The following is a 15,495-nucleotide window of genomic DNA, read 5'->3' on the forward strand; positions in this document are numbered from 1 at the left end:
ACCAGCCCTCATCAAACATTTGAGGCAAACACCTGTAGGGTAAGTGTGGGGTGGGGGTGGGACACTTGCAATGTCCCTCTGTGATGCAAGCTACACAATTCCTTTCCATGTTAAGAGTGTAAAATCCTCATGGCAACTGGGGAACTCCGCTAAGGCAGGCATCCTGATCACAGGAGGATTCTTAGCATGTTCTGCTGCCCATCTTGACATTTCTCTTCTGACTTTCAGTTTAAAATCTATCCTCCATTTTGGGGAAAACAAGAGTGCCAGTTATATAGCAAATCCTGTGTGCACCCTGTATGTTTACAGCACATGGCCTTTTCTCACAGAATTCTGGGAACTGTAGTTTGCCCACCACAAAGCTATATTTCCCAGCACCCTTAACACGCTTAAAGTACAACACCCAGAACTCTTGGAGGGAAGTCATGCGCTTTAAATACATGGTGTATAAAGCCATGTTTGCTGTAGTCCATGCCCTGTTGCAGCTGTGAAGTGCAACATCATCAAAATAGGATCATCACTGGAGCTATTTTTAATCCCAGAATATTCATGATGCGCATAATGTGCAGCAGCCTAGTTCTGTGATAAAAGTGAACAACTGAGGACCCCAGGGAATTTCAGGAATAAGGAAATGGAAACTCAGAAAGTTTGAAGAAGAAAAGATGAATAGCTCAAGTTAATTCTTTGGCCTTTATTAATGCAATCTTTGAGGAACTTGTGTTCTTTGGGATTTGACAGCCAACAACTAAGCAAAATAATCTATGTGACCATCACAGCCATGTCAAGAGTCAACAAAAAGCAATTTGCGTTCTTTCATAGTTGTGAACTGTGCGGCTCAGAACATCTCAAAGAATCCCACTGAGTATTTGGGGACCTGGAGGATCTTTCTCATACCACCTGCCCCAAAGTGTCACTGTTAAGACTGGCTTCGATGTACCACTCTGAGTAACCAGCCGCCCATCACTCAAAACCTAGTTGAGAACAAAACGAGGAGGGAACAGTTACAAAGCAATAGTTGCACACAGTATCAATATTATAGGTTTTATGCAACACTAAAGTGAACATTCTGTTAGCACAATAATTTCCCTCGCACAATGGAACATTCTCCCCCTCCCTTCCGCACACATGTCTCTCTTAAATCTGTTCTGGAGGTTTTCCCCAACCCTACGGATCAGATTTGGGCAGTGCTTTGTTTTTCTAAAAAAATGTTTAAGGGTACTCTCATTTTGACTCAAAATTAATAATCACCATTTCATAGTTCAAATTGGGGAAAATAAATACAGTAAATGGACGAAAGTACAAAGATTCACAAAATGTTCAGGGGTATGTGTCCCCCTGTGTCCCCCCCGGAAAGAAGCACTGGATTTGGAGATGGTGCAGGGTGTGTGCTGGAGGGGAAGAGAAGGAAATTCTGTTTCTGCTGACACTTCCCTTTGCACTAGCTAAAGGTAAAGGTACCCCAGTCGCAGATGACTCTCGGGTTGTGGCACTCATCACGCTCTATAGGCTGATGGAGCCGTGTTTCTCTGCAGACAGCTTCTGGGTCATGTCGCCAGCATCACTAAGCCACTTCTTGCGAACCAGAGCAGTGCACGGAAACACCATTTACCTTCCCGCCGGAGCGGTACCTATTTATCTACTTGCACTTGACATGCTATTGAACTTCTAGGTGGGCAGGGGCTGGGACCGAACCATAGGAGCTCACCCCGTCATGGGGATTTGAACCGCCAACCTTCTGATTCGCAAGCCCTAGGCTCTGTGGTTTAGACCACAGCACCACCCGCATCCCTTTGCACTAGTGGAGCTACCGGTATATAGGCAAATATATGTAGAAATCCATTCAGAAAAGTGAAGAAGGGATGGAGAGATCTGCTTCTCCTCTACCAAGCCAATTGGTAGAAGGCAATTTTTAGTAGGCTAATAATAATAATAATAATAATAATAATAATAATAATAATAATAATAATCCATGCTAGTAACTTTCCTGGCCTAATAACCAAGGCCATGTTCAACAGTCTTTGTGGCCCCCATAGATTTCCCTGTACAGCTGAAGGAACGGCATGATTTCTCTCAGAATCCCACTCTTGTCCTGAACACTGTTTATGATCAGGGCCGCCTTAAGCATATCGGGCGCCCGGGCGCCATGCTGCGAAGATCGCTCCGGCGCCCCCCCCGCCCCGTTTCCCACTGTGGTTGTCTGGCGGGCGCAGCGCCGCTGCAGCAGGCACAGCCGGGCGGCACCCCCCTGGTGGCCAGACACCCTGGCGCCCTGTGCCACCCAGGCTTGCCTTAGAGCCGGCCCTGTTTATGATAATATCCTTAAAGGAATTTGTTTCCATTCTGATACCATACAGGCACAGGTTTTTTCCATGTCAGCCAGAAAACATTTGCTAGAAGCACCGCCCTACCTGAAATTCTCCAGCTGCCAACTGAACTCCACTGAGCAGGACTTCTGGGAAGACATAGTTAGTGCTAAATGTGCCACTGAGAGAAAGGAAATCAAAGTGGGTATGAGCAGTTGTCACAGGCTGGCCACAGGTCTGTAGGTCTCTGCTTGCGCACTTCAGCAATGTACATATCTAAAAGGAAGAAGAGCAATGCATTGGGAGAGCACTCAGAATAAATATAAATTTTAATCAACCAAGTTGGTTACAGTATAAGAACAATAAGAACTGTTGCAGTACTAATACAGTATTATATGAGCTATATACCCTTTATATACCCAGGTGATCACCGCACTTTCCAGGTGAGGCCTCCCGCAGATACCATCTTATCAGAAGTCCATTCTGCACCATGTAGGACTCAGGCCTTTAGTATTCTTGCACTTAATAATTTGGAATCCCCTCCCCTTCAACATTAGATAAGCTCTGTTGTCTTTTTGGCACCTATGGAAGACCTTCTTCCTCCAACAAGCATTTTAAGTAGAGATCTTTCCCAGTCCACATCTGTGTTGGAATTGTTTTTAAATAGGCTTTCTTATCAATTCTGGTTTGCTGCCCTGGACTCCTTTGGGAGGGAGGGCAGGATATAAAGTGAATATATATAAATAAATAAATTACCCGCCCAACTGCTCACACAGTTGATTCAAGAAGTTTCCTTGATGGTGTTAGCTGCAACAGGAGCATCCTACAAATGTCAAATGTAAGAAGTCAAAAGCCAACGTTGATTTCTTACATTTCACAGCCCTCACCTAGTTTCCAGTGTACTTACACGCACAACTACAGGCACATTGGTCTCCAAAATTATGAAACAGGTGCATATCTCATTACTCCAAAACTAAATAACTAAACATACCAAATAAAATTAGAGTCTTAAATATCAGTGACAGCTTTTAATGGGGCTAGAAGGCTATGTTTAGACTGTAGCCCTGTGCACACTAACATTGGAGTGAGCCTGAGTGAACTCATTAGAACTTTGTTCCAAGTTCACCTAGCTACAACCAAGTTACAAAGACTTTGAAATTAGGTTTTCTTCTTATTGGTATAGACCAGGCATAGGCAACCTTAGCTCTCCAGATGTTTTGGAACTACAACTCCCATGATCCCTAGCTAACAGGGCCAGTGGTCAGGGATCACAGGAGTTGTAGTTCCAAAACATCTGGAGAGTCAAGGCTGCCTATGCCTGGTATAGACTTTCATTTATCCTGGGCATGAGCCAGCCAAGAAGGAAGCATATATTTTTGTTGTGTTATTGTTGTCCTCCATCTTGACTTGGGAAGCAATGGAATTCCAATAATTTAAACTGGAAAATTAAATTCAACTCTCCAAATGAAATTTGTAGGACATTATATTAAAAGTGCTCAACTTGAGCCAGATCACGTCCAATGTTTCTATGGCAATATCCAGCAATATATCTAGAACTTCCTCCTCTCTCCCCTCTCTCCAATGATGAATAAAAATGAGATCCCATCTTCTCTTGTAAGAAGATAAAAAGAGACCTGTAAGTAGTAATTTCCTTCAACCTCATGAAGGCCGTCAAATGCACCTAGCACATAAACTTCATTTTCTTGCTTTTCTCTCATTTTGTAGCTCAAATGGCAGCAGAGTGCTCCCTGGCAGACGGTAAGATTGCCAGCTTCTTTGGCGAGTTCAGAGAAAGTGTATTCATCAAAGAAAATTAATCCTGTGAAATCACCGTCTTCGGGGACCGGTTTGATAGTTGTGGCATACGAGCTCCAGTTAACAGGGGCAGGATGGGTAGGAGAAAGAGAAGGATGGGAATACAACTCTGCAACCAGAAGATGCCCATTCTCTGATTCTGCATCATAATGATATGCTTGAGATCCACCCGGTGCATAGATGCCACTGCCTAAGAAGAACACAAAACAGAAAGACAGAAGCAGTGCTTCATATTTCCCGTCCTGCCATAACCGCAGACAGCACCCATTTAAGTAGACCAACACATACTCTCACACACCCAAACCCCACATGTTGTACTCCCTTCAATCTGGGTGTGGTGATTATCACTTTGTCAGGCAGGGGGAACACTGAGATGAATATCCTCATTCCCAGACTTAGGATGAAACAGATTCCTTGGTCCAGACTCAGCTCAGTGAAGAAACAAAAATTAAAGCCTCCAGTTAGCATCGCTGACAACCTGATCAAGCAGAAGTTCTGCTACAGCTTGGGCCCAGAGGCTCCTTATAGCGACTAAATCAGAGGCTAAAATTGTCTGCCTTTGTTTAAAAGAGAGCCAAATACAGCCCAGTCTTTGCCATGATCACAACTCAGAAGTTCTATGAACTTTTCCATACCTAATTTTTATTGTGTATTCATAATGATTTGTGTTCATGATGGTATCATGATAATGGAATAGTAATAATAATAATAATAATTTAATATTTATACCCTGCCCATCTGGCTGGGTTTCCCCAGCCACTCTGGGCGGCTTCCAACGAAAGATTAAAAATACATTAAAAGTACTGTTGGAGTCTGCTTCATTTCCAATCAGTGTATGCCCTGCTGAAATCCTGCAACTTTTTATGACGCAAAAGTTCCAGTTTATTTTGTGTGTGTCCCCCTTTTGTTATGCTATAGTGCAAGTGATGCAGTAGCATTGGGGAAGCACCATCTAATAAAGCAGAATGATTTCTGGACAGCCTAGTATAAATCCACCACGAATGCTTTATTATTGCATCAGTGTGACCTTGCAGAATGCACCCTCAGGGGGAAAAAACAAAGACATCCATCTGGAGGGGTCCTAAGATGGAAGAGGCCAGCCAACTAGTGAATAACTAGTTATGTTGTTGTTTAGCCATTTAGTCATGTCCGACTCTTTGTGACCCCATGGACCAGAGCACGCCAGGCACTCCTGTCTTCCACTGCCTCCCGCAGTTTGGTCAAACTCATGTTCGTAGCTTCGAGAACACTGTCCAACCATCTCATCCTCTGTCGTCCCTTTCTCCTTGTGCCCTCAATCTTTCTCAACATCAGGGTCTTTTCCAGGGATTCTTCTCATGAGGTGGCCAAACTAGTTATACATAATCTAATTGAAAACTGTATATTACCTGTCATGTTCAAGCTAGGCCTATGGGTATTAGATGCCAGAACATTGACACGCATGCCCATAGCCCATGCTGAATGGAATTCAATGGCAGTCAGATGTGGGAGAACGTTCATCCAAGCTGTTGGGAAGAGGATGGTGTCCACCTGCAGCTTGCTCACCAGGGTCACCGCAGGGTCATGGAACAGAATATCAAAGCAGGTGAAAAGACCAAATTTCCCAAAGGGAGTACTGAAGGTCACCAATTCAGGCTCTGGAGGGGAATCAAACTGACGTTCCAACATAAAAAGATTGAACTGTGGAAAGATAACACCTTTTTTTAATTAAAAAAACACCTACACACCATTAAAGTACTTGGGTATATAAAAAAGAAACTACTGTACTTAAAAGTGACCTACAAAGTGTTCTGCAAGTTATTTAATTTTCGTTTAAATTAATTAAACGCTAAATAAGGAAGAATGGATACCAAAACTTATGGAATATCCAGAAATGGTGAAACTTACCAGGAGAATAAGAAATCAAGATAACAAACTTTTTATAAAAGAATGGAAATGGTTTATTGACAATTGACAGATAAATTGTAAACAGGTAAGAACATTGGCAGGATTGTTGAAATAACCTGCAGTTTTATAAGAGTATATATTTAAAGTAGATGGATAAATGAGCAAATTAAGTTAATTTGGATATGCAGAAGATATAAAAAATCAATTTAAGGAACTGCAGAAATAGAGGGAAGGCAGTCAAAATTGGAAATGTTAAGGTGAATTTATAATTAGTGAAATGTATACACATGAAAAACATAAATATTTTTTTTAAAAGCTAAATAACATTTTTTTTTACTTTTTTCAAAAGGTTTTATTTTTGTTTCAATTGAACCACCCTTGGGGGTTCTTCTGTCTATGCTAATGCCATCAGTGTATTCTTATATTCACCTGTAGTCTGTACATAAATTGTTAATAAAAACAAGATCATTATTATTTATCCAATGTATTAGTTGCTTCCCACATGGGAGCCTCTAAATGACTTGCAAAATCATAGAATAACCCATAACAGAAAGACAGAAAAATGAATAATAGGTTGTGTACAATAAAAGGAATACAATGGCCCATAAAATGAACACAATAAAAAAGCAGCAGAAGACATCTTCAATAGACAGAAAAAGGTGGCATGCATCCTACATTCTCTTGTCTTTTCTTCCCACTTCATAAAACAATTCCACACTACACAATATTATAACTGGGGGATGGATGGGGCCCAACGATACCCAGTTTGTAAAAATGAATTACCTTGTGGTAACGTGCCACAAGTTTTCCATTCGAGTCCATGACAATATTGGTGTTGTACTGATAGTGACCATCACTAGGGCATTTGGCGTCTGTGTGATTACATGGTTTCTTATCTCCCATGTTGGCAACCAGATAGATAGAGTTGTGTCTCGCCAGGCAACTCAACCTTTGTTGCACTGGGGCAGGTCCAAATCTAAGCGGAGAAAAGCAGAGAAATGAAGGACTTGAAGCAAGAGAGATCCGTTGATAGACCACTTAGTTGAATGTCCTGAGCGGAGGGGCAACATGCTAACATTCATCGCAGAGCAGCCCCATGTTCGTCCAGATTGTAGGAAATAAAGGGCCCCTCCAGATTTCCATTTTATTACACATTCAGGATGTTTTGTGCTAAGGATGACATCAAGGCCATCCTGCTTTCAATATTGTTTAAGCTCGCAAAAGTTTCAGGGCTGTTTGGACGTCCCATAGCTTCTCGCTGAAATCCCACACCCTTTTTATTCAAATGTTCCCGTTTTTGTGTTTTTGTTTTGGTCCCACTTTTGTTGCGTCATCCTGCAAGAGTGCCCCCCCCCAACAGCACTGTTATGTACTGAGCTGCGAGCACTAATGCAGTAACATCAAGGAAGCACTGCAGAACAGCCAATAAAGCAGAACAATGTGTGGGCCGTCCCCTAACCCACCACTAACAAAGCATTACAGCATCAGTGACATGTTGCAGTAAGACCCGTCTGGAGGGGCCCTAAATAGATAGAAGGCAGAAAACATATTCTGGGCCACACTAGACCTTACACAGAGATAAATGTAGCCCACATTCTTCAAAATGAAACGCAGCCAGCAGAGGAGGTCAGTTAGAGGAATGGGGGTGTTCGACCCTTTCGCTCCAGCCATTTATCCATTCAAAGTTACCTTATCTGAGCTGTTATTTTTCTATCTGTGGGTAAAAGATATGTGTACAGGCAACCGTTTACACGGGGATTGTGTTCTGAGGCAATACATGCATTGGCGGGGCGTGCGTAAAACCAGCTCACCCCGTTCTGCCCTACCCCACCCTGCCCCCTTCCCGTGTGGAAAACACCATGTGCATCCATGGATGCATGTGCTTTGAATGTGTGCAAATGGGGAGTTGTCTGTCCCAGTAGCTTTCCCCCTGTGGTTAGAAAAAATGGCTTAGGGGAGGTGGAGAATTAAGTGGACCCTCCCAACGCTGCTCCTGTATCCAAGCTGGCAACTTCTTGTTTTTCCTTAAAGCCAGCACAGCATCTTTAGCTTCTATGTAGCATTTAATATGACCCTCAAAAGGTTCAAGCAAATGGGACAAAACAACATGTTGCACATCAACATATATAACTGCAGCACAACAGCTTTTTCCCTTTTCTTAAAAAGTTGATTCCACAGTGGGTGGCTGAGAACTGGGTGGAGTGGGGTAGGGATGGTGGTGGAGCTTAACCTCCTTCTCCACTCCAAATTCCTTCCACCATCACCCTACCAGCACTTTGCATTATAAGCAAAATCTGTCTGTTAAGTTTCCCATTCTGTTCTGCCTTTATGTAGCATAACCACCCATTCAGGGTTATGTGATATAAAAATAAATAAATAGCTCATCTCAAGCATCACACAGAAGCTAGTTTATTTTATTTTTTTAAACCCAACTTTCTGACATTGTGAAGTCACAGCCAAATACTGTACAATTACACAGCCAACTAACATTTCTAAAGTGTTTATTAATAATAATAATAAAAATACACAGAAAGCAGAGAAGTGGTACTCTTCCCAGTTGGTTTCCTTCACAGCCTCCAAATTTCTTGATCTCTTTTATGCCAGTTAGTACATTCCTGCCTAAGTGAACATAGCTTCCTCTAAAAGCCTTCCCACAAAAAATATTTATTTTTCAACTCATTTCCTGCTCAGCTGCTTATGATCACATTTTTTTTTTAAAAAAATGAAAGTGCCCTCTCTTTTGTTCTGTTGCTTGCGCTTTCTGGCCCTGAGAAGTGTGCTATCGGAAGCTGTGATTGAAGCTGTAGGTTTCCCATGGCCAAGAAGTAAATGTTGCCATATTATTTGTAAAGCATGTATGTTTGGGTATATGGGGTGTTAGGTGAGAGGTAATACCTCTGCTGGGGGACACATCACACTCCTTCTGACTGGCAAGGGCTCTCCATTGCTTCAGACAAGAGTCCTTCCTAGCTGGGGATTGCACCTGCGATCTTTTGCAGGCAAAGCGAAAAACCACCAACGCTCTACCACCAAGCTCTTTCTTAATAGCATCCTTCTGACCTACCAAAATGGCAGCCCATACTTGCTCTGGCTTTTCCATTTCCCCATCCTCCTTTCCTAAGTGCTCTAGGAAGTATGGTCTGGTCATTCTAACTACAGACACCATCAAAACAAGGGAACAAATCACTGTGGTGTCATGGTTAGAGTACTGAATGTAGATAAATGGGACCCAAATTCAAATAATAATTTATTATTGATACCCCGCCCATCTGGCCAGGCCTCCCCAGCCACTTTGGGTGGCTCACAACAAAATATTAACAACACGATAAAACATCAAACATTGAAAATTTCCCTAAATAGGGCTGCCTCCAGATGTCTTCTGAAAGTCAGATAGTTGTTTATTTCCTTGACATCTGATGGGAGGGCATTCTACAGGGTGGCCGCCACTCCCGAGAAGGCCCCCTGCCTGGTTCCCTATAACCTCACTTCTTGCAGGGGGGAACCGCCAGAAGGCCCTCGGAGCTGGACCTCAGTGCCCAGGCTGAACGATGGGGGTGGAGAGGCTCCTTCAGGTATATAGGACCGAGGCCGTTTAAGGCTTTAAAGGTCAGCACCAACACTTCGAATTGTGCTCGGAAATGTACTGGGAGCCAATGTAGGTCTTTCAGGACCTACTTGCTTAGTGACATAGCTTACTGGCTAAGCTTGGAACAGTCACCATTCCCCAGTCTAACCTACTTTACAGGGTTTCTGGGGTCCTGGTTTTGATCCTATACCTGCTGATAATCAGCCATCTAGGTTGTGCAGTCCATAAATGTGACTTCCCAGAAGTTACCAGGTGCTTTGGAGAAACCTCTCTTTCTCCAAAACACCTTTATTTGAAGCTGTACATACATTACAACACTGACCACAAGGATGAAAGAAGCCACCATACTGAAGTTCCTTTATAGGGTGGGTTTTTTGTTTTTTTGTTTTTTAAGCCTGCATATGAAACCAACAAAATCCGAACACACCTTTTTGGGTCCGTACACGGAATCCAGTCGACCTGCGGATCAGGAATATTTTCAAGGTAGGGATAAAGTGTTTCTCTTGTGAAGCTGAAACCATATATGCCATCTTCAGGAGTCACAATGATGTGTGCACCCTGTCAAAAGAAATGATGCTGATGATCTCTCCACCACATGATAAACCAAGGCACTTTATCAAATAGTACCTGCGTTGCGGCCAATTTGATGGCCTCTTCCAAGACGTCCATGTTCTTGTTCATCAGTTTTAATGCCTCTTCAGAAGAAACAGGCTTTGGGGTGGGCTCTGCCAGTACGACTGAGTGCTCGTATACTGCTGCAATGTATTTGTCCAAGGCCGAGGCCCTTGGGTCCACCAGGAGGAGGTAAACAAAAACATGCCATGGGGATGGGAAAGAAATCATTGCTGGGCTCGTCTGCTGCAAAGAGGGGAAAAAGTCCCAATAAGGCTAAGAAAAGAGAGGAAAAGGGATAGCAAAGTCCACACTTGTATCAGCTGACTATCATGTGGATTTTTCCATCCCTTTCTGGACTCTGGCCAGTTATTTTGAAACTAAGAGTGTTTCACAAGATCAGCATTGACAGTTGTACTTTTAATCCTTTTTCTCTTTAATAACAGCAACAAGTATATTCGACACTTTCCTCTAAACATTACTTCTATAATAACTAGAGACTCTGAAAAACAGGTTTTCTTAAAAATGGTAACCTCCTGTTATAATCTTAAATACTCTTTCCTATATTCCTTATTATTATGGTTCTATGAAAAATTATCTAACACATTAAAAATATTAACTTTACCTGAAAGGGCTATGTGAAGGCCCCGGGCCCTGATGGGTTACCAATAGAATTTTATAGAGAATTACAGGACGAACTCTTGGCCCCCCTCACTGACCTAATGAATATAATTTTGAAAAAGGGAAGGACACCCCAAACTTGGAATGAAGCCCAGATAATATTAATTTCTAAATCACAAGCAGATGCAGACAATCCAGGCAATTACAGGCCAATTTCGCTATTAAATAGCGACTACAAAATTTTTGCAAAAATCCTGGCCAAAAGATTAAGCAACATCTTAGAGGATATAATACATAGAGACCAGGCGGGATTTATAAAAGGAAGATATGCAAAGGACAACATAAGGACCATTGTAAATATCCTGGAATGCCTCGAGAATCGAAGAGACAAGCGAGCAGCTCTTCTCTCTATCGATGCTGAGAAGGCCTTCGACAGGGTCTCCTGGCCCTTTATGATAAAAACATTGGAAAATTTAAATTTAGGGGAGAAATTGGTGAATGCAATCAAAGCAATTTATAATATCCAAGAAGCAAAAATTCTAATAAATGGGAAAATATCAAGCAAAATAGATATTACGAGAGGCACCAGACAGGGGTGCCCTCTATCTCCCACCCTTTTCATAATCACATTAGAAATTTTATTAAAAAATATTAGGGAAGAAGAAAATATTAAAGGAATATTAATTGGCAATAAAAAATTCAAAATTAAAGCATTCGCTGATGATATAATAATAATGACAGAGGACCCTGTCGAAGGCATTCCGGTCGCAATCGAAAAGATAAAAGAGTATGGACATCTAGCTGGCTTGAAAATTAATTATGAGAAGACCAACATGCTAGTTAAAAATTTAGAAATGGATGAGAGAACAGCCCTCCAGGAAAATACAGGCTTGAAAATTGTCAAAAAAATCAAGTACCTGGGCATTCAAACCACTATAAAGGGGATTGACCTAATACAAGAAAATTATAAGACAATCTGGAAAAAAATTAAAAAAGATTTAGAAACGTGGGATAAATTAAAATTATCAATATTGGGGAGAATCTCTTTAGTGAAAATGTGCGTACTCTCGAGGATGAACCACCTATTTCAAAACCTTCCGCTACTAGGGCAAGAAAAAATCTTTAAAGAATGGAAAAAAGATCTTACCAAATTCATATGGAATGGGAAGCGCCCCAGAGTTAAATATAAGGTTATGATAGATCAGAGACAAAGGGGAGGATTTGGGATGCCAGATCTTGAAGCGTATCATGACGCGGCAGCGCTCTGGTGGATAAAGGAATGGATGGCTTTGAAAGACACTGACTTATTAGATCTAGAGGGATATGGGATGGCATTTGGGTGGCACCATTACCTGATGAAGGAGAAAATAGAAAAAAGGAGCACCTTTTTGTTGAATATTATTCGGAAATCTTTATATGCAGTTTGGCAAAAATATAAAAGATATTTTGAGCCTAAAATACCCTGGTGGATCTCCCCTCTAGAGATAGTTGCGGTTAAAAGGAAAAATATGGAAGCAAATTGGCCAACATATAAACATTTATTAGAAAATAAAAACGGAATTTGGCAATTAAAAGAATATATGGCAGTAAAAGGATATTTTAATACATGGCTAGAATATTTTCAAGTGAATCAGAGATTTCAAATCTATAAAAAAATTGGCTTTGATAAAGAAGTATCTAAATTAGAGGAGATTCTGTTGGTAAATAAAGATAAATATATAAAAAATTTGTATCAAATTATATTACAATGGAAAACCGAAGAAGAACTAACAAAAGATTATATGATTAAATGGAGCCAGGATTTAGGCAAGCCCATCTCAATGAAAGAATGGGAAAATTTGTGGAGGAGAGATTCAAATTTTACGCCAAACTATGATATAAAAGAAAATATAATGAAAATGCAAAACAGATGGCACTTAACACCAGCTAAATTGGCTAAAATTTACCCAGAATTGAGTAACATCTGTTGGAGATGTAACCAGGAAATTGGAACCCACATACATATGTGGTGGAGTTGCAAACAAATAAAGGTCTTCTGGGAAATAATCTATAAGGAATTAAAGAAAATCCTGAGATACCCAATTAAGAAGTGCCCCAAACTGCTCCTGTTAGGAATGGTGCCCGAAGATGTCAAACCCAGAGATAGATGCTGTATAAGTTATGCTGTATCTATCTCTGGGTTATGCTGTCCCCTTCATGGATCAATGCCTTGTCGTGGCGAAGGGGCTTGAATAACTCAGAGAAGCTATGAGCTATGCCATGCAGGGCCACCCAAGATGGACAGGTCATAGTGGAGAGTTTTGACTAAACGTGATCCACCTGGAGAAGGAACTGGCAAGCCACTCCAGTATCCCTGCCAAGAAAACTCCATGGACAAAGACAACAGGCATATAAAAGTTATGACGCTGGAAGATGAGCCCCTCAGGTCGGAAGGCGTCCAACATGCTACTGAGGAAGAGCGGAGGACAAGTACAAGTAGATTCAGAGCTGATGAAGCGGCTGGGCCAAAGCCGAAAGGACGCTCAGTTGCGGATATGCCTGGAAGCGAAAGGAAAGTCCGATGCTGTAAAGAAAAATATTGCATAGGAACCTGGAATGTAAGAACCATGAGTGGAGGTAAGCTGGATGTGGTCAAAAATGAGATGACAAGAATAAATATCGACATCCTGGGCATCAGTGAACTAAAATGGAAGGGAATGGGCGAATTCAGTTCGGGTGACTATCATATCTACTACTGTGGGCAAGAATCCCGTAGTAGAAATGGAGTGGCCCTCATAGTCAACAAAAGAGTGGCAAAAGCTGTAATGGGATGCAATCTCAAAAATGACAGAATGATCTCGATACGAATCCAAGGCGGACCTTTTAACATCACAGTAATCCAAGTTTATGCACCAACTACCGGTGCTGAAGAAAGTGAAATTGACCAATTCTATGAAGACCTACAACACCTTCTAGAAATGACACCAAAGAAGGATGTTCTTCTCATTACAGGGGATTGGAATGCTAAAGTAGGGAATCAAGAGATAAAAGGAACAACTGGCAAGTTTGGCCTTGGAGTTCAAAATGAAGCAGGGCAAAGGCTAATAGAGTTCTGTCAAGAGAACAAGCTGGTCATCACAAACACTCTCTTCCAACAACACAAGAGAAGACTCTACACATGGATATCACCAAATGGGCAGCATCGAAATCAGATTGATTATATTCTCTGCAGCCAAAGATGGAGAAGCTCTATACAGTCAGCAAAAACAAGACCTGGAGCTGACTGTAACTCAGATCATCAGCTTCTTATAGCAAAATTCCAGCTTAAACTGAAGAAAGTAGGAAAAACCACTGGGCCAGTAAGATACAATCTGGATCAAATCCCTTATGAATACACAGTGGAAGTGAGGAACAGGTTTAAGGATTTAGATTTGGTGGACAGAGTGCCTGAAGAACTATGGATGGAGGCTCGTAACATTATACAGGAGGCAGCAACGAAAACCATCCCAAGGAAAAGGAAATGCAAGAAAGCAAAATGGCTATCCAACGAGGCCTTACAAATAGTGGAGGAGAGGAGGCAAGCAAAATGCAAGGGAGATAGGGAAAGATACAGGAAACTGAATGCAGATTTCCAAAAAACAGCAAGGAGAGACAAGAGGGTCTTCTTAAATGAGCAATGCAAAGAAATAGAGGAAAACAATAGAATGGGGAAAACCAGAGATCTGTTCAAGAAAATTGGAGATAAGAAAGGAGCATTTCGTACAAAGATTACCATAATCAAGGACAAAAGTGGTAAGGACCTAACAGAAGCAGAAGACATCAAGAAGAGGTGGCAAGAATACACAGAGGAATTATACCAGAAAGATATGGAGGTCTCGTACACCCCAGGTAGTGTGGTTGCTGACCTTGAGCCAGACATCTTGGAGAGTGAAGTCAAATGGGCCTTAGAAAGCACTGCTAATAACAAGGCCAGTGGAAGTGATGATATTCCAGCTGAACTATTTAAAATCTTAAAAGATGATGCTGTTAAGGTGCTACACCCAATATGCCAGCAAGTTTGGAAAACTCAGCAATGGCCAGAGGATTGGAGAAGATCAGTCTACATCCCAATTCCAAAGAAGGGCAGTGCCAAAGAATGCTCCAACTACCGCACAATTGCGCTCATTTCACACGCTAGCAAGGTTATGCTTAAAATTCTACAAGGCAGGCTTAGGCAGTATGTGGATCGAGAACTCCCAGAAGTGCAAGCTGGATTTCGAAAGGGCAGAGGAACCAGAGACCAAATAGCAAACATGCGCTGGATTATGGAGAAAGCTAGAGAGTTCCAGAAAAACGTCTACTTCTGCTTCATTGACTATGCAAAAGCCTTTGACTGTGTCGACCACAGCAAACTATGGCAAGTTCTTAAAGAAATGGGAGTGCCTGATCACCTCATCTGTCTCCTGAGAAATCTCTATGTGGGACAAGAAGCTACAGTTAGAACTGGATATGGAACAACTGATTGGTTCAAAATTGGGAAAGGAGTACGACAAGGTTGTATATTGTCTCCCTGCTTATTTAACTTATATGCAGAATTCATCATGCGAAAGGCTGGACTAGATGAATCCCAAGCCGGAATTAAGATTGCCGGAAGAAATATCAACAACCTCAGATATGCAGATGACACAACCTTGATGGCAGAAAGTGAGGAGG

General features: G+C 41.7%; 1 protein-coding gene across 1 annotated transcript; it reads right to left on the bottom strand.

Moving 5' to 3' along the window:
- Window positions 1-677: 677 nt before the first annotated feature.
- Window positions 678-10,474, bottom strand: LOC118082092 (pantetheinase). Its single transcript, XM_035108972.2, has 7 exons — window positions 10,219-10,474; window positions 10,019-10,149; window positions 6,789-6,981; window positions 5,507-5,798; window positions 3,938-4,308; window positions 2,409-2,579; window positions 678-971 (listed from the first exon to the last, which is right to left on the bottom strand). Exons 1-7 carry the CDS (start codon window positions 10,432-10,434, stop codon window positions 846-848), a joined length of 1,500 nt encoding a protein of 499 aa, XP_034964863.1. The 5' UTR covers window positions 10,435-10,474; the 3' UTR covers window positions 678-845.
- Window positions 10,475-15,495: the final 5,021 nt, after the last annotated feature.

Source organism: Zootoca vivipara, chromosome 3 (genome assembly GCF_963506605.1).
Source record: "Zootoca vivipara chromosome 3, rZooViv1.1, whole genome shotgun sequence".
NCBI classification, from domain to species: Eukaryota; Metazoa; Chordata; class Lepidosauria; order Squamata; family Lacertidae; genus Zootoca; species Zootoca vivipara.